Source organism: Empidonax traillii, unplaced genomic scaffold (assembly GCF_003031625.1).
Source record: "Empidonax traillii isolate 1590-97213 ecotype Southwest subspecies unplaced genomic scaffold, ASM303162v1 scaffold566:size1034704, whole genome shotgun sequence".
In the NCBI taxonomy this organism is placed as follows: Eukaryota; Metazoa; Chordata; class Aves; order Passeriformes; family Tyrannidae; genus Empidonax; species Empidonax traillii.
In genome coordinates, this window is record NW_020955759.1 from 942,345 (window position 1) to 967,683 (window position 25,339).

Sequence of the window (25,339 nt, forward strand, 5' to 3'; positions counted from 1 at the left end):
CTAGTACTTGGATTGAAGCTGTTAACTCAGTGGGGCTAATTTACTATTCCACTCTGGTGTAACTTGCATCCCCTTCTCTCCCACACACCACTTCCCTCAGGCATTACACTATGCACACACACGTCCTGCCTGGAAGGTAAGAAGCTGCCAGACTGTTCCTGCTGCCAACATAATTCCATACAGTAATTCCTAACACAACAGTTTTTGCAGGTGAAGCAAATTTCTCTCTTACCCCATTCAGCCTTCTGAAAAGCATTGCACAGAAATGATGGGCCAGATTCTGCTTAAAGCTTTGATGAAGCAAACTCAGACTAAACTTTATGAACACTGACAGCTCGTGCAGATTTGTACCTTTACTAGGGATCACAACTGAACACAGTAGTTTAGATTATGTTTGTATTGTACATAAACAATTACACAGATTTGTATCTGTCCCCAAGTTTTGTGAAGCTTACTTGCTGTTTTTAAATCATCTGTGTTCATAAATTCTATAGGGCTAAATGGAAGGCATTTAATCTAATTTGATAATCAGATTTGTAGGCACTGACGCTTTGAAGTGGTTAACTGGGTAACAGCTAATTTCCCTGTGGGATGTGCGATGCACTAACCTCTCCTCCCCCTGTATGATGGCAGCATATAAATATCTGCTGCATTTGAAAAACTCTTAAATTACTAGACATTAAGAAACACTAATAACTTGACTGGTGTCATGCATAATTTATTACGAAGAGACTAATGCAGTCTGTATCAGAGTATGTTTGTGACCTCTGAGTCTGTTTGGGTTTCTTCCCAATTTCAGTGCCTTCTGCTAGGATTTCCAGCTGGTGCAAACTACCAGGCTGCCAGTATTGCCACTTACCAGGAAATTTTACTTCTCTGGTTAGGACAGCCTGCCCTCACATATTTGTAGAGTTGCTCACAGGTAATAACCAGGAACACAAGCTAGAATCAGGAACAAGGAATGCTATAAAACAGCAGAGCAAATACTCTGCCTTACAAAGAAATTAATTTACCTGCTGGTGCTGTCAGCATTATGAAAATGAAGGGATCAGCACTCATACAACAGAGGAAAGCTACGCATTTATTTTAGCCATTGCTCACAGTGATTGAATTTGAATTTCATCAAGTAGTTCAGTTTACTTGAACAGGAATTTGGGCATATTTCAATACAACATGTAGAGCATTGTAGAACTGGAAGACAGACTCTTGTTTTCCAAAGAAATTAAATAATCAGCCTTTTTGGTAGGGTTCTGCTAGGAAAGGTGGTGGTAAATCGCTTGATCCTGCTTGTACCAGTGAAACAAAATCTCCTGGAAAAAAATTTTAAACCATACCACAATGAACAAAAATGATCTGTATTAAATAGATTGAGCTAAACACGTTCGTACATTATTGATGGCAGCAGGATTGCAACTGTTGGTAGGATTACAGCCTAAACAGACCAAAACTATTCTCTTTGTAAGTCACTTAAATACAAGAAGATGAAAGTCCATTTAAACCCTCTAACCACCAACAGATATTAGAGATGTTTACTAAGTATGCTTCTATCAAGTTGTGTTAACTAAGAGAAGCATCAGGTTTCATAATGTCTTAATCTTGCATACAATCCCACTTTTTCAAGTGAAGAAGGATACACTCAAAAATCACAGAAAATATCAAAATGGCATGTAAGGACTGCCACAAACTTGAAGACATGTAGCACAAATTAGAGTGTTTAGAGAGGCTTACAGCAAGAAAGCATAATACTTCATTAATTGTTTGCTGTGAATTTAAAGCTAATGAAAAAAAAAAAGAAAAAAAGAAAAAGGCAAACATCAACTTCCCTTCCTTACCTGAACAAGAAATATAACTTCCAAGAGTGGGAAGACTTGTTCTCTGTTTCTTTATATCCTTACACTCTGGGAAACAACCAGCTCTGGTAGAGGGAATACAAATATTAAATTGAAAGCACATTGGTTCCCCCACCATCCATTAACTTGGCAGCTTATGGTATTTTCCTGCTTGGGATATGCATTGGGGGCAGCTTGCTTCAGGCAATGAAATTCAATTACTCTTTTACTGAAGTCCCTGGTATTAATAACAAACATGAATACAACTAAAGAAGAAATTATTTAAAATCCTTAATCATTCTGTATTACGCTGATCAGCACTTCTTGAATATTCTGTAAGAGATTCCTATTTATGTAATTTTCTCTTGCTATGATGGTAGACTGCATGATACAGGTTTATTACGCTAATGTCTCTACAATGTTAGCAAACAACTGACATTAGCTGGTTAACAAACTCATCTGTGTTGCAAATACCTTCTTTTATTAATTATTAATTTCCTCACTCAGATGGAATCACATTCCTAAGTATTTTTCCACATAAGTCACTCCAGCAGGATCATCACAGATGTCACTTATAAATTAAATTTGCCTTCAAAGAGAATTATTTGATACTGAACAGCTCAACATCTTTATTGATGACAGGGACAGGGGGATTGAAGGCATTCTTGGTAAGTTTGCCTATGACACTGAGCTGTGCGGTGCAGTTGAAGTGCCAGAGGGAAGGGATGCCATCCAGAGGGATCTTGACACATGGAAGGGGTGGGCAAACCTCATGAAGGTCAACAAAGTGAAGTGCAAGGTCCAACATCTTTGTCCCGGCAATCCCAGACACACCTACAGGTTGGACAGATAAGTGATTGAGAGCAGCCCTGCGGAGAAAGACTTGGGGATGATGATTGATTAAAAACTCAACATGAGCTGGCAGTGAGTGTCCACAGCCCAAAAAGCCAACAAAATGCTCAGCTGCATCCAAAGGAGCATGGCCAGCAAGTCGAGAAAGGTGACTCTCCCCCTCTCCTGTGCTCCTGTGAGACCCCACCTGGAGAAGTGCATCCAGTTCTGGTGTGCCCAACATGAGAAGGACATGGAATTGTTGGGGCAAGTCCACAGGAGGTTACAAAGTTGATAAGAGGACTGGAGCACCTCCCTTGTGAAGACAGGCTGAGAAAGTTGGGGCTGTTCAGCCTGGAGAAGAGAAGGTTGTGTGGAGACCTCAGAGCAGCCTTTCAGCATCTGCAGGGGCCTACAAGGAAGCTGGAAAGGGACTCTTCATCAGGATGTGTAGGGATAGGGCAAGGGGGAATGACTTGAAAGAGGGGAAATTTAGGTTAAATATTAGGAAGAAATTCTTTGCAGTTAGGCTGGTGAGACACTGGAACAGGTTGCCCAGGGAGGTTGTGGATGCCCCAGTCCTGGCAGTGCTCAAAGCCAGGTTGGACAAGGCCTTGAGCAAACTGGTCCAGTGGGAGGTATCCCTGCCCATGGCAGGGGGTTGGGACTAGATGACCTTTAGGGTCAACATGTTATGATTCTACGATTCTATATATAACCTATATTCAAACTGGCATCATAACAATTAATAGAATTATACCTCATGCCTTGGTGTTTCATAAAAATAACAGTAGACTGATATTTGTTAGAACATTATCCTGGCTCTTCTCTTATCTGTGCTATAATAGAAGTAGACAAGTTCAGAGAAATGGATCCTTCTGCCCTAGCCCAAACATTGCAAAGAATCCCCAAAGCAATACACCCCAAAGCAATTCCCCGCAGCTCTTCCCCCCGCCAAAAAAAAAAAAAAAAGGAATTAATAAAGATCCTTGACACAGACACAGTCTTTATGATGGAACTTACAGCAAAAACACATTAGTTACATCTGAAGATTTACATACACTACTAGCCTTGGGAGGAAAATTACGCTCTACAATAGAGTTGATCTGCATATAGTTGTTGAACTGAAATCCTCTAGCAGCAAACCCTATGTTTCATGCCATCACCTGGTGGCACTGTTATACCGCCTGCTAAACCTCAGTGCCTGGCTCTTGGAAAGGCACGTGGTGCTGCTGTTACCCTGGGGTTACACAGGGGCCTCCCAGCAAACTCTAGGCTGGAGGCAGCCAATTGATCTGGATACTGCATTTTGCTTTGGATTTAAAAACAGAGCTACCCTCCCCAAACAGGTATGTTGTTGGCTTGACATTTGAGAACAGGTATAATTACATTTCAGGGCTGATGTTGGTATCAATAATAGGAATTAGCACATAAATTAGCACATAATTTTCATATTTCTGATACTCCCGACTCCAGTAACATCCTAGCCAGGGAGGTTTCAGTGGGACAAATACCAGAAGAAAGCTGTTGTATTACCGCTGATGAATTTAAGGGAACTTATTTCACTGAGCAGACAAACATGAAGATCATGTAATATAACTCCCAGAAAATAAGAATAATTGCAAATATTAACAATCTGTCCTGCTGTAGAAATAATGTTTTTTAACCATTTCCTTTAGCAAAGATAGAACACTGTGCTATAAAACCCCAAATCAAACCACAAATTCACCATATTGTGCATCTCCTCTCCTCCAGAACACAGGTATAGTATACTAATTTTACAGGTAGTTAACGAACATTCAAAACTAAAGCATCAGTTGTGCTGTTAAGCAAGACACCCTTTCAGTGTATGAGGTTAGACACCACTATACATGATTTTGCATTCATACATACTATGTGTATTGGTTAGAAAAACATGATCCCACTGAAGTTTTTAGCAACTAAAAATCATATTATATTTAGATTTTTTTTCTCTCTGTTTTTACATCTTATTCACATGTAAGTCATCCTGAGAGTAGAAAAGGGGCAAGTATCAAGTCTACAAGGCAGTGGGTCCTAAAACATGTTAAATGTTCCCACCTTTTCCCCCTCACAGAACTATAACGGAATGAAAGCACTTCTTAACAGTATATTTGAAATATAAAGGATATTAGATAGAAATTCTCTCTCTATTCTTTAAAATTAATAATTTCTTAATGCCAAATGTGATTGATAAGAATGTCATCAGCAGAACAGGGATCAGAAGTACCTGGTCTGATTTTATTAACAGAACATTGGATTATGGCATGAAACAGGGCTTTTCTAATACACTGTATCATTATTTGGGCTTTTTTCAAGTGAATATTTTCAATAGCTCCTCTCCTCCTTGTAGCCTGGGCTCTGCTCTCTTTTGCTTGCACACCTACCCTTATGCTGCTCTCTTCTGGTATTGGTGCTTCACTGACAATGCATTCTTCATACCTGTGGTGCTGCCACTCCTTTTCTCCAACACCTTTACCCTCTTCCCATACTCAAGCAGAGTTTATAACTCCTGGTTTATTCAAATGAATTACAGATCTCTCTCAGACATATGATTTCAACCATATGAAATCATCTTTTAGCCCTTCTTTGCAAAGTATCATGGATACAAATTATAATTAAGAATTTTTGTTCTCTCCGTATGACAACTTCACTATTCATGTTTAAAAAACAAATATCATTTTTTAAAATTGTCCCTAACTGTCACTTAGTGCACATACACCCCAAACCCACAAAATTTAAATCATTTAAAAGAACTTGCAGCACCTTGTTCTTGTCAGTGTAAAGAAAACTATTTATTGCCCTGAAGAAAAATTGGCAAACTATCCAGAAGAAAATGAAGTGATGTTTTTAATGTCTCTGGTAAATGAAATGAGAAAATTTTTTTGATTGTTTATGGCAATAAAACAGTGAAGGAGATGGACTTCTAAACGACCATCAAAAGCAGGAACCTTGTTCAATGAATACTGAGACACTGAGTTGAACCCGATCCACCTTTATTAATGGGGCTTATTGGAGAAAGTGTTTTCTGGAAGGTTATTTACAATCAAGTGTAACAAGGACATGCTATTCCTAGAAAATACACTATTCTGCTTGGATATATTCTCATTTAAACAGATAGTTCTTCAGAGCCATCTTGTCATGGAAAAATATATCTTCTCTTCCAAGAGTCTACTGTAGGATACAAGGTGAGCCCTCTGCTTCTCAAATTACCTGCCTTAACTCTCACTTTTTACTTGGGATGAGTTACAATCCCATCTATAACCCTTAAACAGGGTTAATATGTAAACCCAGCATGTAAAAAAGGCCATACTCTTCGACTTATTTGGCTTGGTTTGTTTTCCAGCAGACAGTGAATATGAAATAAAGTTAATATTTTACAACTGTTACATTATCTTCTTCTATCTGACAGGCTTGGAATGTATGCATTTAATATTCATTTTAAAAAATCACAATAAATCAGTACAGGTCTAGATCAGTGTCAGATAACAAGAGAAAGTTGTTCTACTGAAGCTAAAAACTATCAAAGCCACCAAAGCCAACTCAGCTGTGGATTATGTAGTTATAACCCCACAGGGATTTATCTTCTTCTCCTGGAGCTGAGTTCAGGACACACCACAAGATGACTTTGTGTTAGCTCACAGTCAGCAGTGGTTGTGTTCAGCATTTTTCTCAGGGTTCACAGTGGTGACAATTTCTCTCTGAGATCCCACCAGATTTCAATACCCAACTGATGCCAAGGTTAGCAGCTGTGTTGGAAAGTCTTGACCTGTGAACAATCTGTGTCTCACGTTTTATTAAAATGAGAGTTTCTAGTTCTTAAATAGAACATGTCATTTAATTTGTAGACTGAGTTTAAGCCAGTTTCTCAAACCATCATTTAATTTCCTAGTACATTTAAGTTGTATGTTTTAAAAAATTACTATAGGGAGGCCCAAACTTCTCTGAGACTTATTCACAGCAAGAATATCAGAAACTTGGCAAACTATCAAACAGCCAATCTCAGCTCTGTTTTACATACAAATGAAAAGGGAAAAACATAATTTAAACTCCAGATAGATGGCATAAGCACCTAATTCCATACTCAAGTGGCCAGACAGGTTCCTAAACAAATGTATGGCTAAAGTGCCTGAGAAACTGCAAGTCAACAACCCTTAAAACTGATCATCCTTGCCACATTTCCTCTGGCATAGGAAAGAGACTGTCATTTTATCTTCTACAAATTAAAAGGATAAAAGAATCTCTCAAGCATACTAATTAATGAGATTCATTGAAAATATAGCAGGCTGCTGCCACTGTTTAGTTTTCATGAACATATCTGGCCAATTAGTATCTAAATTTATAAAAAGACTTCTTTCATAAATGTTGAATATTTTATGCTTGTAAAGTCTTTGCATGCTCCTATGTGCATACTAATGCTCTGTAATTGTGGAATGCTCAACATTACAACAACTCCATGATAAAATCCAACTGTTCTTCCTGGCCCAAGACAAAAATCAGGGTTTAGCAATAACACTCAGTTCCTGTAGGGTTTTTGAGGGAAAAGTATAACAACAAACCAGTTTGTTAAAATCCAAAAGGAACCTCATAGCAAGCTGTCCTGGAGATGATCCTAAACCAGGAGCTCTGTCTCCTGAAAATCACACCTCATTCTTAATTATTTAGCAATATAAAGAGAAAATGTGAATACAGGAAAGGGTAAAAAATTGTTGAAAAAAGTTGTGTGGAGCACAGTACATGCTGGAAGGTATTTGGTAGCCCCTCATGACCAGGACCAGAAATATTAGACAGTGGGTAGGGTCTGTCCTGGGCTGGAGGCTGTCCAGTGTCCCCCATTCACAGCATCAGCCAGACTGGCACACTCTGTCACTGTATTGCAATCCAACTTCTGCTTTAGTGAGGTTATTCCACAGTAAGTAACATCAGATTTTGATCTCAGATTTCATGCTCACATATATGTTCTGTGGAAGGAAACTCACTTGCTTAACCATCTCACTTCAAAGGCACTGGTGCTCAAGGAATGTTTGAGATGTTGGAAATCATGTTCTTTTTTTGAGTAATTTTCCTCTTCTACAGAAGAGCTCCAGTGAGAGAGAGACTGAAGGTGATGCACCCTCTTTCAGCTGAGAGCTTAGAGGTCTCTTTTTTTGTCCCCTAGAGATTCAGATTTTAGTATCCCAAGAGTACACACTGTTAGATGATCTTGCAAGTTGAGTAGCTTGCCTACAGAACTATAAAACATTTCAGCTTTATACTGCTGTAAAGTAAGAAAATTAGAAAATCTTGAAATATTTCTTGCCCAAAATGACTCAGCAGATGATATGATAGCAATCTATATGATTAAAACCAAAACCAGATGCTAAGAAGAGGGACATACTGAGATGAAAGGACATTAATGAGCATTCCTCTTATGTTAGACGATGTCTCTACAGCTCTGAACTAATTTATATTCAAAGGATACAGTATCTGTAAAGGACAAAAGAAGGATACAATTGGCTTTTAATGCCTCCAAGTTTTAAATACTAAAAAAGAGAAAAACAAAGACATGAATAAATGCTTGTTTGCTCATCCAGAGTAGCTATGTGATCTGAATCACCAATAAAAATCTTCAGGAAGGATGAATGAGTAAGAATTTTGCATAGTTACTGTTGCTATGAGAGACACTTTGCTTATTATCCACATGTTCCACAAATTATTTCCCTTTCCTTATCACTCACAAACAGGTAATGAGATGCTAGGAAAATGGCCTCCTCCTCTAAAAGTTTCTGAGATCTTGATACTTGAAAGGAAGCAGTCAGAATGATACTTCTCAAAAAGCACGGAGTGTTTAATGAGGAAATTTTAAGTGCAGTGAATGGGACACAAACTGCAAATGTGTGCAACCAGCATCTGGATCCTCTGAGGCAGAGATGGCAGCTTCATCTCCCATCTGTCCTTCTCTAAAAGGGAGAGGATGCAGCCAAAGTTTACAGCACCTACTGCACCAAACTCCTCGACTTCTAACATACGTACCTATGTTACATGCTTTGCAAGTATTAGCAACAAACAAGAAAGGTAATTTGGGAGCTACTACAGACAGGAACCACCTTCAAATCTGCAGAAGAGTAGAAGCAAATATATCGAACTGCCAAATGATGAGAAGAACATTTCAAAGACATATTTGGAAAAAAAAGTGGAGTATTCTTCGCAGGAAAACCTCTCTACAATAAATACAGCAAATATCAGATCATGCCCTCTAAAAGAAAAAAGACATTTCTAGAGCATCCTGAATAAAATCTTTCAGAGCAGGGATTTGCACACTAAAAATGAAAGTGTCACAATGCCATGTCTGTCCTTCTGATTGTTTTATGCTTATTTTAGAGGAGAAGGCAAGAGGTAACCCTCTAACTCTGTTTTTAGTAAGTGACTTCAATAGTAAGTTGTCACAAGAAATAAACTCTGTAAGACTCCTGTCTTGATTGTAAATAAGTACATATTGTCAGGTGGATCAATGTTTTTCTTTTCCAGTTTTGAGACCAATAACAGATTCACTGTATGTCTAACCAGTAGTCTGTGGCTCCCTCACACCAGCTCTCCAAAAAAAAAAAAGCTCCATCAGGGTCAGAGATCTCTGAAATCACCACTTAAACAGATGTTAGTCCTGCATAATAGTTTAGGATGAACAGATTGTGTGACATCATATACATTTAGTACTAAATGTGTATGAATTCACACTTAATCGGGTAGGTCTGACATACTTTAACGCAAATAATAATTTTACAGAAGCAGACTGGAATGTAAGTAAACAGAAAGAAAATGAATCTACTGCATATGTAAACAATATATTTGTTTATGTTTCCAAATTATTGTAAAAGTCATGACTTAAACTGACTCATTGGAAAGCATATAGCACAAGGGGTAGGTAGAGTTAAATCCACTAAATAGAAACTAATCAGTTTTCATTTAGTTCTCCCTTTCATAACAGAGGAACGGACTATGATTTATTAATAACTTGAAAAAAAAGGATTATGCTTTAGGTTTCCCATAAAATCATCTCTATTATACTCTCTCACTTTATAAACACTCTCTTATACTGTTTCATCCATTTGTAATGATTCTTTTGATTAATTATTACTCATATTCATATGCATTAAATTCCTTAGAATATCCATCGTCTTTTCACAATAATACATTTAGGAGTTCTAAATTATTAGCAGTGACTTAGGGGTGGTGGTTGATAAGGAGCTCAACATGACCCAGCAATGTGCTCTCACAGCCCAGAAAGCCAAACATATCCTAGGCTGTACCAAAAGCAGCGCGGTCAGCAGGGTGAGGGAGGGGATTCTGCCCCTCTGTTCTGGTGAGACCCCACCTGGAGTGCTACATACAGCTCTGAGGTCCCCAGCATAACAAGGATATAGATCTGTTGGAGTGAGTCCAGTGGAGGGACACCAAGAGGATCTGAGGGCTGGAGCACCCCTCCTATGAAGACAGGCTTGAAAGAGTTGGTGTTGTTCAGCCTGGAGAAGAGAAGGCTCCAGGGAGACCTCATAGCCGCTTCCCAGTACCTAAAGAGAGCTTACAAGAGAACTGGAGAGGGACTTTTAACAAGGGCGTGTAGTGATAGGACAAGGGGGGGTGGCTTTAAATTAAAAGAAGGCAGGTTTAGGTACTAGGAAGAAATTCTTTATGAGGGTGGTGGGGCACTGGAATAGGTTGCCCAGAGAAGTTGTGGATGCCCCATTCCTGGAAATGTTCAAGTCCAGGCTGGATGGGGCTTCGAGCAATCTGCTCTAGTGGAAGTTTCACTGCCCATGGCAGTGGAGTTGGAACTGGGTGATCTTTAAGCTCCCTTCCAACCCATATAATTCTATGATTCTATGACTAAACTAATCCCAACTAAATTTAAAGTAACTACCCACTGAATTTTGTCTTTTACAAACAAGATTGGGAGCCCACATGAAAATCAGTCTTTTCCCAATTATCACCTAGGCATTAGCTACAAGACAATTGTTTTGGAAATTTAGTCATTTAAAATGTATTTATTCAGAGTTGCTTATCCCAAAAGCTTAATTTCTCTTCCACAGTAATTTTGTATTAGTTAATTCAGAGTACTAATATGGCAAGGTCAAGCTAGCAGAAAATATTTTCTTGATTAAAAATTCTACTGACCTCATTTGCAAGAGAGTCTGAAGAAGGAAAGGGCTTGTTCCTTTTTTTTTTTTTTTTTTTTTTACAAGTGAAATATGAAACAAAATTTTTAAAAATGAACTACTGAAGGGAAGGGAACAATTAGTATTTCCAAGTGTCCTCATGCTGTATACTGTGTACACATATACATACTCATGCATTCTGTCTAAACTACTAAGTGTGTGTAGCTGCAGAGCAATTGCTTCCACTGATGATAGACTGTACCAACAAAAGATGCCTCCTGAGACAGTTGATAGTTGTCTTCTAAATGAAATGAGTTGTGCTAGCAAGAGGCTATACAGCAATATTTGCATTGAGACTTTTATTACTAGATACAATTAAAAAAAAAAATTGCTGCATTCCCTGCATTCCTCTTCCCCCCATTTTACTCTAACAATATTTTCTGGTATGAACTACTGTCCTGTTTCATAATTTCTTTTGCCTGACCAGGAAAATATTTTTATGCAGCCATCTTATTTTTAAATCATGTATTTATGCTATACCAGTGCTGCATTTTTATTTTAATGGCAAATAGAACCCTCTACAAAACCAGGGTTACTACATAAATACTCTACTGGGTATATCCTCTCAGAAGTATCTAAGCACTACACACTAGGCTTTCATAGCTCCTCAAGTGCATGTCTTTATAGGGTAACATTAGCTACTTCATTCAGCTTAATAAATTGCTAAATATATATCCTGAGGCAGGATACCATGAAGTAGAGTCCTGCAACCCTTCAGTTGGATCCTACAAACAACACAGCTGTGATGCTGTGCCAGAAAGGAAAGCTAGTTGTAGCTCTTGTAGTTGGACATGGTATTAAGCTGATGCAGCCTTATTGCTTTGAATTCAGGTTACCCATATCATTCTCCATTGTGTAATATTCCAGCCCCCTTTTCAGAGTGCTGAAGACCCAGATACCTTCTTTTTCTCTTTCGAGGGAGTTGCTCAGCAATAAGCACTTCAGAAATAAGTGGCCTCAATTTTTAAGTGCCTGAAGCATCTAAAGAGTCTAATTTTAGGTTTTTATTTTTAAGTATCTTGGGTGCTGTTTCTAGAGTTCTCCAAAAAACTTAATCCAACCCACCATGCAGACTGTTTTTCCCACACTCATCCTATTAATCTAGGTGTTCCCACTCAATTTCTTCACACCAGTTCATTACTGGAGGTGCAGGAGTCTTTCTGCCTGCTGAGCCTGCCATATGGAAGAGTTATTTCTCCCCCTCACTGACTCTTCATTTTCTGTTTCATTTTAACCAAGTACACAACTTGTTCCCCAATGCCTATTCCTATGAACTCTTTTCTCCCTTACCTACTTTCCCCCCACATCTAAAAAGTGCAACTGCACTCATTAAGTTTGGAAAGCATCTGAAATGCAGTCTGTGGGAAAGATGAAATGCAAAATAAGTATCTTGTGCACAGCTCTCTAAAGTAGGAGTGGTGCTGATGAAATTTTAAAATCTCTTGGAACTACCAGATATTCCTTCCTCATTACACAATCAACTTAGAAAGGTCTGAGGTAAATACGTGTATAAGGGGACACAAAAAAAAAATTAAAAATATTCTGATGCTAGAGAGTATTTAGGAACATAGTCTCTTAGACAATTGCCTGTATCTACTCATAGTAGCTGCAAGCATACAAAAGCTGCTATAATTTCTTCCGCAAAGCACGTGTGTGCAAGCTAAATGCTCACAAGTCTCTGGATCTGCAAAGCAGAGTGCAATCTATACAAAGATCTCAGAAGTGTTTTCTGCATAGCCAAATTAAAAACACCCAACAACCATATTTTAAAAATAACTTTAAATAATAATAAGTAATTGTAAAATGGAAAGGAAAAAGTCAGCTGAGGGCATTAGTTTTCTAACACACTTTCTTAATCCATTTGCTCGATCTTGGACATAGATTGCTTTAGGTAGAACAACATAAAAACAAGGGCAAAACAAGGTAAGTGTCTGTGTAATCATATTAAGTCAGTAACAAGTCAAATGTGCTTGTTCATGCTATATAACAGCCAACTGTACACAAAACATCAGAAAATTATGACGTTTTTCTATTTTAGAGTGTCAGTCCATTACAGGTGTGTCAGTACATTCATCATCGGAAAGTAAGAAATTATTTGGTTAGACTTTAACTATTAGAAATTATTTTTGAGACAAGTCACAGAAAATTTCTTTTAAGTCAAGGAGGTGATATAGGTCACAACAACATATGCTGAAGTTGATGGGAGCTCTAAGAAAATAATTAATCTTTCTCTCAGGTTATCAAATCCATAGACTCAATATCACAGCTCAGTCAATACAGTAAACATGTTCATCTGGTATCAGTACTGCATTGTCCAAGATTAAACCTTTCCTCTTCACAATATTCAGGAACGTGTGCCATCAAACATTTGTGAAGACACAGAAAAATTCTTGTCTCTTTAATTTACCTGTCAGCAAAAGTCAAACATTATGCAGTATGCAGTAATACTGGCTCCAGCGATTTATTCCTTGTGGATTTAGACAAGTCACATAGACAAGGCTGTGTGTATGAGAACACAATACCAAAACATCTCCCATACTGGGTCAGTCCAGACAGGCGACCTCGCCCAGTGATCTGTACAAGGATAATGTAAGATGATACTTGAGAAAAACATTCAAGCTTTGCCACTTTCTGTGGTCTGTTCCTCTTATACTTCCCTAGGGTCCACAACTGTTGTTCACAAATGTTGGTATCTGTTCATGGGCAAGCTGCCCGTGAACGCAGTTGTCTTTGGACACACTGTCCATGTTCCAGCAGGATATGCAGAGAGGCAGTGGAGTATCCACCCCTGGTGATTGTCAAAACTCAGCAAGACAAAGCTTTGGCTGTTCTATCTACTGTTGGCTGAAGTCCCGCTTCAAACAGGACAGCAAACTATATAACCTCCAGAGGCCTTTTCCAGTCAACAAGTCTGTCAAATCAAGTGCTGCACAATATTCGAACAAAATATTCAAATGTATTCAAATAACATTCTGTTATTACAGCACTAAGCTCAGATCTGAGCAAGTAATGCTCAGACCTTGAGATCACTAGAAGCACATCTCAGTTACTAACATTGGTGGAGTTCACATTATAAGAATTGTTTAAAGGTTCGCAAAAGAAACTGCAGCGAGTCAAACTTAACAAGCAGATAAATGTAAACCTGAGTCTGTAGTTCCACATATGACCATGTTTTGGGTGATCACAGAAGAACATTCAACTATGGTCAATTTCCCAATAACATGTTTTAATCCTGAGTTTGATTAAGAACTCATTTTGATGATGTGGTGGATTTCTATATTCATTATTGCTCTTATGCAACCCCTCCCCTCCCCCTATTCCAACCCCTGCTTTACGTACTGATACACAGGAAGTTCCACCTGAAAACGAGGAAGAATTTCTCAGTAAGGGTGACCATATACTGGAACAGATTGTTAATTCTTTAGGATAATTTGACATCAGCATTAAAATATATCTTAATGTTCATTGTGCGCATTTGTAATCTTAGTAGCCAACTGCAGTTAAGCAAGAGAATTAAAACACAAATAAACAGTGAGAACCCTGCTTTTTTAACAGGTATATTTGATTTTGTCTGTGAAAGAAAACTCACCGATGGTGTAATATCTCTTGAGATCACTCCTCCGCGGATTGCGCCTTTGGGTGTTTGTGGTGTTGTTCTGTTCCTCCTCAGAAGCAGCTGTCTGAGTGGCAGGTAAAGATTTGCTGGGCTGAGGTGTCTGACCTTCAGCTGCCCCCGGGTTGCATCCTGGCCCACTAATATCCACCGACTGGGACTTTTTCTTTAATCTAAAGGCAATTTAAGGCAGTAAAGTATTATTAATCATCATTCTATACCTAGATTATGTATAAAATAACAGCAATATATTAATTGTACAAAAATTTGTGCATGTTGTAGAAAAACATAGAACAGCAGTGATTAAATAGGCCTTGCATTAATATCCTCTCTCAGCTTCTGCTAAATCAGTTACAGCACTTCCATCTCCCATGTCGCTGCAAACGGTAAACTGCCCTCCGATCAGCCTGCTGAGCTGCTTGAAGGATCAGTCCCTAATCTATTTCCAAGATAAGCTGCCCACAATTATCCTATAATTACGTTTCCTGGCTTAAGTTTCCACAGATGAAGGGAATACAAAGAAATTAAATAATTTACATGAAGTCTCTGAAGCCTCAAGAGAAAAGAACTGATGGACGATTTTCTGAATTCAGACATAGCTCTACAACTGCATTTCCCATTCTGCAATAGTTTCAATATGTTGTTTCTCTAGAAACCCACTAACCCTAGGTACCATTTTAGCACTGCAACAGCAGTGAACAGAGGAAAAGAAATTCTCTGTTCTGCAGAAGAAATCAGTGTTATTCATTACTGGCATCCAGCTACAGTATGACTTATTAACCACTATTCTCTGAGCAAAACCATCCAACTAGTTTTTTACTCTTCTAGTTGCCTACACATCCAGACTTAACATCACAGCTTGTCATTATCAATCTCCACTCCTCCTCAGGTCTAGTAATTTTATCAGAGTTCTGAGGGAAAGACTTAAAATAACTCTCAAATCCTACTTCAGAGTGGGGTGAGTACACTCCCATCACCGATTTACAGTAATTCTGGCATCTTCACTGTTTCTAGCAACATAAAATATAGGCTATTATGCTACTAGAGTTATTGGATAGAGACAAGTGTCCTGTTATGATGAAGTTCAGTACATACACATTGGATTTTGTCAATACTTTTCTTAAATTAAGTCTTTATAAATGACTACATGATTTGATCCTGGAAATAAAAGAGGTTTATGGCACTGTAGTGAGATATGGATTTGAGATAAAGGGATCATAACAACTTTGAAATTTTGAAGCAAGTAAAGTAAAATGATAAAGTTCTGTAAAGCCAAAGGATAATTTTATTAGGCTAACAGCTTAATGCTAAGCAGCATCCCTTCCTGCACGGAAGCTCCATGCTTCCTTATCTTTCAAACATTTTCTCCATGTAGTGGTTGCAATTAAATAGCATGGGTTACTGCACTGAGAATGGAATCTGCTAGTTTGACATAATAAGTGATTGGATACGATGATAATAATAACTGCTCCAAGTAGACTGGAAAATCTGCAGGTTATGATCAGGCTCTGGAAGGTACAAGAACGTATCAAAATGTATATAGAATTTTATGAATTACACTGAAGGCAAAATTACTATATTCATACAGGGTATTGCTAGTCCAGGGAAAGGACTAGCAGTTAGAAAATTAGCAGTTAGAAATTACCTTCTCTATGTCATCCATAGAGAAAGACTATTTCCACTAGAACCTTTCTCCTAGACTAGTCTAGGGTGTCTTGCACTTCAACAAATGCTCCTCAGCTCCAGTGACTCTGCACAAACAGTTTAGGTTGACAGGGACATTTATCCCTCCTATATATAAGAAAGGCTATACTGAGTCATCTAGACAAATGTCTCCAAAAACTCCATCCATGAGAAGAGTAGAGACAGATATCCCCCAGGATATCCTTCCAGAGTCCAGTAGACTCTGGTTTATGGATTTTCTGAGTTAGATAATGGACCTTTGGAGTTATTGTCCCTCGTTACTCCAGAACCCATTTAAACTAAGGGACTTAAACTTCCAAGTTAAAGCCCTTGTCATTATGGAGGTCTTCAACTTGCCAGAAATTGACTGGGAGAGTCACATAGCTGGCTTAACCTAGGGCAGAAAATTCCTAAAAAACTTGAATGACAACTTTATGGAACAGGTCCTGAGAAACCAACTAGGAAAGATGCTCTCCTTGATCTGCTGCTTGTCAACAGAGTGGATCTCGTGAGCAAAGTGGAGATTGGTGGCCATCTTGGCCACAGTGACCACAAGGAGATCGAGTTTAAAATCTCTGTTGACAGGAGGAAAAATGCCAGTAAAATCTCAACTCTGGCATCACCAGCCAGTCAAGGGAGGGGATTGCCCTGCTCTACTCTGCACTGGTGTGGCCTCACCTTGAATACTGTGTGCAGTTTGGGGCACTGCAATGTAAGAAAGATATTAAAGCTATTAGAGAGTGTCCAAAAGACGGCAATGAGGATGGTGAAGGGCCTTGAGGGGAAGCTAAATGAGGAGTGGCTGAGGTCACTGGGTCTGTTCATCCTCGAGAAGAGGAGATTGAGGGGAGATCTCATTGCAGTTACAACTTCCACCTGAAGGGAAAGGGAGGGACAGGCACTGATCTCTTCTCTGTGTTGACCAGTGGCAAGACCTGAGGGAATGGCCTGAAGCTGTATCAGCTGAGGTTTAGATTGCATATTAGGAAAAGGTTCTTCACCCAAAGGGTGATTGGGCACTGGAATAGGCTCCCCAGGGAAGTGGTCGCAGCACCAAGCCTGATAAGAGTTCAAGAAGTGTCTGAATGACACTCTCAGGTACATGGTGTGACTCTTGGGGATGGTCCTGTGCAGGGCCAGGAGTTGGACTCGATGATCCTTGTGGATCCCTTCCAATTTGGCATATTCTGTGATTCTCAGAAAGTTCTGATATAGGTGGCTTTCAGCCTTCATGGGTTCTGGTTAAAATATGCACTGTCTTCATATGGTAACCACAGTAGCTTGCTTTAATGACTAGTAAAAGTGACACTACGAGAAACAATGAACAACTACTGTTCCATATAAACCAGTTGCTTAGATTAGCTCTTGCTGTTCAAAGAGCCTTACAGATATGGGGAGAACAACTTTACTTCAAGGATCTTGGTCAATGGATCCGTATATGGAGTCAGTGGAAAGACTATCCCCAACATCTTTGGATAAACCAACTGAGCACTATGAGCACTGATACATACAAATATCAAGATAAGAATGGGCAGGGCATCCTCTCTGAGTAAACATTGTCAGAGAAGAAAAGAAAGCTCTGTTGCTTGAAATGATGCTCCAGAAGAGAAGATTGTTTTAAACACTTCTAGCTTTAAGCCTACAGGTGGTCAAATATATTCACCTAAAACGAAGGCTGTAATATTTCACTGACTCATTAACAATGAAATGTTTTTCCATCATAATGTTATTCTGACACATTGCTGAATATGCCATCTTTCAGGTCATATAAAAGTCTCTATAATTCTTACCACTTGAAATCTTTGAAGATTTAAAGGATTACTTTTGAGAAGAAAACCACTAGTTTTCAATAAGTAATGCCCCACCTCAGACCACAGCTTCCACTGTAATTGAAGTGTCTTGCTTCCGTGTTGTGCAAAATAGCCGTGGGCAAAGAAGCTACAAAGCATTTAGTACCTCTCCATAATCTTGAACCAAGGCAAGTGAGGCCTAAAGATCAATAAGTGTACATATGTTCTGCATTACACGTCTATGCTCTGCCCCACAGGAAGACAGCAGGTGAGTAAAAATAAATTTTACAAATTGAAAAATACTGTTATGATTTATATTCTCGATTGTGTTATAAACACATTCTTCACCACCAAGGCTGTCTGAAGGACAGTCCAATTAATAAAGCTGTCTGGAGGTAGCTAATAAAATACCTTGCTGCACTGTGGGGAATACCAGGTTGTTGTTACAAATATACTCTGTCTATTTTTCTAGAATCACAAAGGAATAAAGGGATACCTGTCATTTGAGCAGTTAAATTTTCACATGGCCTTTTTCAAGTGACTTATGATTAAAAAAAGACTCGGTTGAAATGCTCATAGCAAATTAATGTCCAAAAACTTAACTACTCCTGCAATTGAGAATAATTTAAAACTAAGACTTCCAAAGCAATAAGTACCAAAATTAATGAATAGGAGTATGACAGCCAAGTAAGTGCACATAATATTGTCAAAATGTTCTTGAGAGATCATGGTGACAGTGCTTTTGTGAACAGGAAAGACAGAAAGATACAGGGAATTAATTCAAATTGCAATAGCAGGGTCAGCTGAGTAGGACACAGGTTCAAGTAAGGACACAATTTTATGGGAATGACTTGACAAAAACAAGCAGCTCACTCAAATGCATCTTCCTTCAGCCCACCTGAACTGTATATTGATACAATCATGGGTAGCAAATAGTTTAAAAAAACAGTGCAGTCTCTGAACTGTATCTTCACTAGACCGCTATGTTTTGCAAAGAAAGCCTGAGTTCTGCATGAGTTTGGAAGCCAAGAGAATTAATTCACTGTAAGCTTGACCCTTCTCCAGCATCCTACTTTATTACTAGCTTTGTGTTGAATTTGGTTTTGGAGGTTTTTTTATATTACAGCTGCACGGTTGGGCTGAAATGAGTTATTCTTTGTCTGAGAGGAATCTGAACATGAAATGCCTCGAGATCACATTCCTCATTCTTGCTTTGTTTCAGGCTGCCTGCTTGTAGAAAAATAAATAAAAGATATAAGAAATACTGTGGCAAATCTTTTTTATCTTTTACTCTATGTATTCTGTAGCAGCCTTCAACTAACTTTTTCAAAACAGGCAACACAGGGTCTTTCAATATTGCCTGGTGTGACCCAATATGCTGCTGCAGACAGTCAGCAGACAGTGTGACAGTGAGGGCTTCAAAGTCAGTGCTGCACTAGTCTGGCTTGCAAAAGCATATAGCAATTACAAGGTCCTAACTTGACTGAGATTTGAAGTAGAAGGTGCAAAAATTTCTTTTTCTGCAGCTATCATAGGAGCTTCATAGGGAGAGAAAACCAAGGAACAATAAAAGGAAAATCTGCAGCCTTTGGGAGATGTGGAACCCTGAGCTGGTCACTGCTGCCGTCTTCTGGCTACTGGTGGCTTCTGTGAAATAGGGTTGTCCTCTCACAGGCATGTTCACAGCAAAAGTGGCTCATTCAGAGGAGAAGCTAACATGGAATAACTCTGAAGGACTAATTGTTGACAGCTAATCAAGACAACCCATTCTGGGGCAAAGGTAAAGTTGGGCCAGACCTGGGGTGACTCAGCTGCTGCTGACTGGGTCTGGAGATGCTGTGTTTGCTTGGAACACAGCTAAGTAGCACCTCAGCTTTAGATAACCCAGTTCAAACATACATTTGACACACCTCTTCGTGTAGTTCAATTGCACTATTGCTAATAAACCATTTGATCCCCATTTTCTCCATTTCTATCTCACTGTATTTTCCTAGAACAGATGCCGCTCACCCCAGTAACTTTCAGCTGTCCAAGACCTTCTATGTAGCCTTGGTGCCTCTAATCTACTGAACAGAGGCACAAACCCCAAATCTGCCTCTCAGCATCCTACTGGTTACTAATTCCAGAGGATTTTCACATTCAGCAATACAGGAGGAATGACACACCTGAACTTGCACCTTATTTCTCTATCTACCCTCTGCATGTAACTGCAAGGTTTTCTACTGCATCTTAGAAACCTCTTGAGAGATGCTTTTACCTCCTCCTGCCCAGCTGGCATCCTGTACTCCCCAGCAGACCTCCCAGAAACGGGTCACTTTGAAGAGAGTCTTACCAGCTCCCTCAAAAAGAAAATGTGGTCAGGTGTTTGGGTTGATGTATAGGCATGCTATACTTATGGAAAGTCTAGTCACTAGCCCTGGGGCTAGTGAATTCCCTGAGAAGTCTGCTATAGAATTTGTGAACATTAGGAGTTCATCCCTGGCATTCACCATCACAGAATAGGTTTCTATTCAATTCCTAATAAAATGCATGCATTTTTTTCCTATCAAAATTTCAAACTGCATTTTTGTAAAGCAGGATGGAAAAAAAAAGTAAGGCATTATTTTCTTAACAGATCTTGAAAGCACATAAAACCATCATGGCTGGCAGTCCAATCTGAAACAAAAGGCAGAAGAGAGAGAAATATAAGTGTTTAAACCATTTATGGTAGAAAAAAAACAAAAATAGGAAGCATCTCAGGGGCTGGGAATCTGTACAATTAAGTCCCTGTGAATTTCTAAGTAAAAATCCCTTACTGCAACAAAGATTTGGAGAAAAGCCTAGCTCATTCTTATCTACCAAATACAAAAAGACACTCTTTGTGCCCCTTGTGACTATTGTAGAATTTTTACTACACAGTTAATAGGAGACGCAAAACCATTCATTTGAAGAGTGATGTTTATTCTTCAGAGATACATTTAATATTTCTGAATGCTCGGAAGAGCTGATTATGAATTTGATTTCTTTGTAGTGAGAAATGTGATCTAAACTGATGTCGACAGCCAGGATTTATCTGATTCTGGAAAAAGAAACACGTAAACTTCTGTTTTAAACACAACACTGCAAAGGTCTGATGACTTTAACACAGGGAAAGGACTAACCATCACACACCCACACATCTGCGTTAACTGCATAGACTAGCCCCCAAGATAGTTATTTTATTCCCATATGGACACACTGGTTGTACCCCCCAGCCACCACACAAATCTGCATTTGCACATGGCTGGCATTTTTTGGCTACTTTGGCAATTTGGAGGGATCAAGTGAAAGGCTCCATTTACCACCTGAGGCTTCTCCGTGTGCTTGCAGCATGAGGCTACAGCATACAGGGCTACTAGAAAATATTTTGTTTAATGCTCTTGAGTATCACCTGATTATGGCTCTGGCCATTCCCTCCCAAAAGGAAGATAGCAGGATTAGACCGGTAAAGACAAAAACCACCTGTGATGATGATGAGTCGGTTCCTCATGGGAAAAGACAAAACAGACTGTGGGAAGGAGCTGCCAGCAGGGGATGAGCGCAGGGACCTTTACAGCCATCAGCCATAGGAAAGGGGGAGGCAAATGCTTTTACAGCGATGGAAATTTCAGAAGAACCAAATGAAGGCAAGCAGCATGTTTGGAGCAAACAAAACCAAATACTTCTTCGAACGGCGTGTATAATTGCTTAACAGAAATAATAGCACAGGCTAGGAGTATCACTCATTACAGCAAACAAAGACAGGAGTCAGGAGGAAAGCATCCATTAAGGGCTGTAAAACATTCAGGTACTTCAGCAAACAAATTTCTCGAGCCAGGGATTGCTGGAAGATGGAGGGTTTTCACAGGGAAAGAGCCACTCAGTGCATGCTCCATCTCTTGTATTATCGGTAAGTATCCACTACTATGTAAGTACTACAGGCAGTGGGAGCACAACATTCTTGCAATTCCAATCTGAACTGGTCATTATGAATTGCAGAAGAAAGAAAACCGCAAAGAATACAGGATGCCATTAAATCAATGTCTGACAGTAAACAAACAGATAAAAAAACTGCAGAAAAGCCCTTCAGTCTATTATTTTATGTGTTGATCATGCAGCAGAGTTTTCTGAAAATGCAAGCAGCTTATGAGATCACTTGATGGCACAAAACGCGATCAAGACGACCTTCACATGGGTGACGATACGAAAGGATTAGGAATGAATTCACACCTACACAGCCCAGAAAGCAATTCTAAGTGTCAAGTATGTATTAACAATGCAACAGTGAGCCCAGCTTCAGGAAAGGAAACAATAAAGGCACGAGAGCTATATAAAAAAAAAAAAAAAAAAAAAAAAAAAAAAAAAAAAAAAAAAAAAAAAAAAAAAAAAAAAAAAAAAAAAAAAAAAAAAAAAAAAAAAAAAAGTGGCATTTCAACAACATATTTTGCTCTATACCACAGCATTACCTATTTGAGCAAGTACAGCAGCATACAAAACACCTTTTTTTTTTCTCTTTACACACTTTCAAAAATTACCATGCAGACACAAGAGTTTTTAATTGTCACAGTACCAGAAAGCAAACCAAAATCACCCTCTCTCTGCCTCCTAGTCATCCTTATGGAGCCAGTCACAGCACATGCAGGAAAACTGCCACTGTCCCTCACTCTGTACCAAAGGACAATGTCAAACCAGAAGTTTTGACCAGGCTAGAGGGGAAAAGATAAAGAGTATCTATATAATTGACAAATTGCTCTTTTGCTGTGTGGAACAGGCAATCCACACCCTATTAACAAGATCCATAGAAAACGCTGGAGCTTCATGTGTTTCAAGGGCATATCACAGAATAAAGACTTACGAAAATGAACACAAACCTTGTGATTATTCCTGGGAGCATGACAGCACTGCTACAGGTAAACCCTTGGAGGATCATTTACAGAAGACATATAGATTGGTTGCTGCCAGGTTACATCCATGAACTCCAAGCGGGAGAATCCAGAATCCACTTGTGGTTCAAGTGTGACAAGGCATTCTCACTGCCTGGGAGAGAAGTGTAAGTGAGTCCGTGGGCAAAGGAGTCAAAGCGCTCTACACACCACAGATGGGCTTGGAGATGGACATTTGCAGGAGGATGAGGCATAGCAGGAGTAGAGAGGGAGGTGATGATGATGATGGAGAGGAAAATGGCAGTGGTCACGCTAAATACATAATGGAACTCGAATAGTCATAGCATAAACCATTCATTCTTCTTTTCCTGTCTAAGCGTGTGTAAGGATTAACAGCTCAACATCATATGGCTTCTCCATGGCTGTATAATGTTTTGCAGCTGCTTTATATGGTGGAAATAATATGCTCTGCAACTAAGGTTTGTGTTTTGTCAGGTATATGAGAAATTCTTGATCTGTTCTTTCAGGATTTCGAGAGTGTGGGTTGCAATGCTGTACTATTTGCTGACAGTTATCTTGATTCTGGACATGTTTTAGAAGAGATGTGTAAAGTAAATTACTATTTTGAATTTTGTTATTTTGTTAATAGCTGCTATACTGTTATTTAAATAACTCCCACTAGTTCCATTTTCACAAAAGCTCTTCCAGTGCATTATGCAAATCTACTTCAGTACAATTTTCATGGGTCTTGAAATTTCCAGCTCTGTCATATTCAGCACAGAAAAATGTTGCATAATGGTTTAAAAGTGATGATGATTTCTGCTTGATTCTCGTTTGTCTCATTAATGCTGCAGCATTATGTCTCTACTGTAGCTTTATTGATAAGGATGGATTCAAACCATCCAGACTATTTTAAGGTTGTATTTCTAAGGAAAGCCTTTGCTTCACCTGATTAGAAGTAAGTTTCTGAAATCTCTTCATTATAGACTACGCAACCAGCAGCCAGATTCTATTCCCCTGAAAATTACTGGGACATCTTCACACATCCTGTACTATGGAGGACCACATCCTACATTACTGTCTTCTCTCTCCCATACTCCGAATTCAGGGTTTTCAAAGGCAGGTGTGTCCAGTGGTCTGGAAGCTACATGGCATACCCTAAGACATACAGAATACCTCACTCAGTGAAGGCATACAAACTCATAGTATTTTTCCATGTAATTAACTTTGTCATAGTATCAATTATTTTCTGTGCTAACTGCAAGTAATTTATACATCAACAAAGCCGTTTTATCCATGGCCTTTAATTTAGGCAATTGCATTAACATTTCTCATTCCAACCCTACGCTTGACTGTTTTCTGAGTTGTTTACAAGTCAGCTGCAATATCCCCGGGCACTTAATGTTCCTGAGATTGCTGTACCATATGCAATCATAACACATATACATTTATGTAGTCAAATTTGGAAGCGAGAGGGCCTTTTAACTTCCCAAAGAGATGACAGAGGAGGTTGGAAGTTACAGTGCTCCTACAATTAGACAGATTGGTGTGTTCTATTTCTACCATCTCTACAAATAATCATCAGCACAGCAGGCAAGCACAGCTCAGGTTCAAAGAATGTGAATATGCTTGTCCTAAGATATGGAAATGCAAATCTGCATATTCTTCTGCCTTGCCCAGTAGCTTATACAACTTGAAACAACTTAAAGACTTCTTTCAAAATACAAAACTAGTTTATACATCATTATTATCTCTATTCCATGAGATATATATGGGATGAGACGTTCTGGTTTCATCACTGAAAATTCAGTGAGGTATAAAGGTATTTTGTGAAAGGGGAAAAGATGATAAACAGCAGGTGAGATCCAGCCAGGAGCATCTGAGCCCAGGCAGGTACAACAACCCAGTGGCTTCAGTGCCTCCAGGCAAGTGGGGACCTTTTGGTCTGGCCTTCCTCCTGCAGCTGGGCAGCCTGCCCTGTCACACCCTGGCATCCACTGCCTTGTTACACAGCTTGGCAGCTGGGAATGCCACCCCTGGGGCCAGAGGTACAGCAAGCAAGAGAGTCTTCAGTGTGACCATTAAGACAAGCTGCAGAGAGCGTAAAGACCACGCTCTGTGACCTGCCAACAGATCGTGGGGCTGAGGAGGGGGGCCAGTCCAGGGCAGCAGAAGCACAGATCTCACAAGAAATCAAACAAACTCTCCTCATGCTCCTTCCCAAATGGAGTGCCCTCTCATCTTCCTTGAGCCACAAAATTCATCCCCATACTGAGGATGAAGCGCCCTTTAGGCAAAATCTCCTAGAGGAGACTAAACCATCTACCATTTCTCCTTCCTAGGAACATAGATTGGTTCTCAGAGTGTTCTGCAGGATATAATAATATCAGGTAGATCTCTGTGGAAGCACTTAACTTTTCAAAGGCAAGTTAGAAACTAGGCAAAATGGGAAATGTTTCATCATCATTGCCAAAGCAAAATTGAATTTCTGCCTTTCAGCTTA

At 39.2% G+C, this 25,339-nt stretch overlaps 1 protein-coding gene across 3 annotated transcripts in view; it reads right to left on the reverse strand.

Annotated features, from left to right (window-relative positions):
• Window positions 1-22,990, reverse strand: part of OXR1 (oxidation resistance 1) — a 142,694-nt gene extending 119,704 nt beyond the window's left edge. For all 3 annotated transcript variants that reach the window (XM_027897903.1, XM_027897900.1, XM_027897899.1), the window contains exons 1-2: window positions 22,825-22,990; window positions 14,460-14,656 (exon numbers count right to left, since the gene is read on the reverse strand). In XM_027897903.1, coding sequence (XP_027753704.1) covers window positions 14,460-14,656; window positions 22,825-22,883 — 256 coding nt within the window. In that variant the 5' untranslated portion in view covers window positions 22,884-22,990. The remainder of the gene's footprint in view (window positions 1-14,459; window positions 14,657-22,824) is intronic.
• Window positions 22,991-25,339: the final 2,349 nt, after the last annotated feature.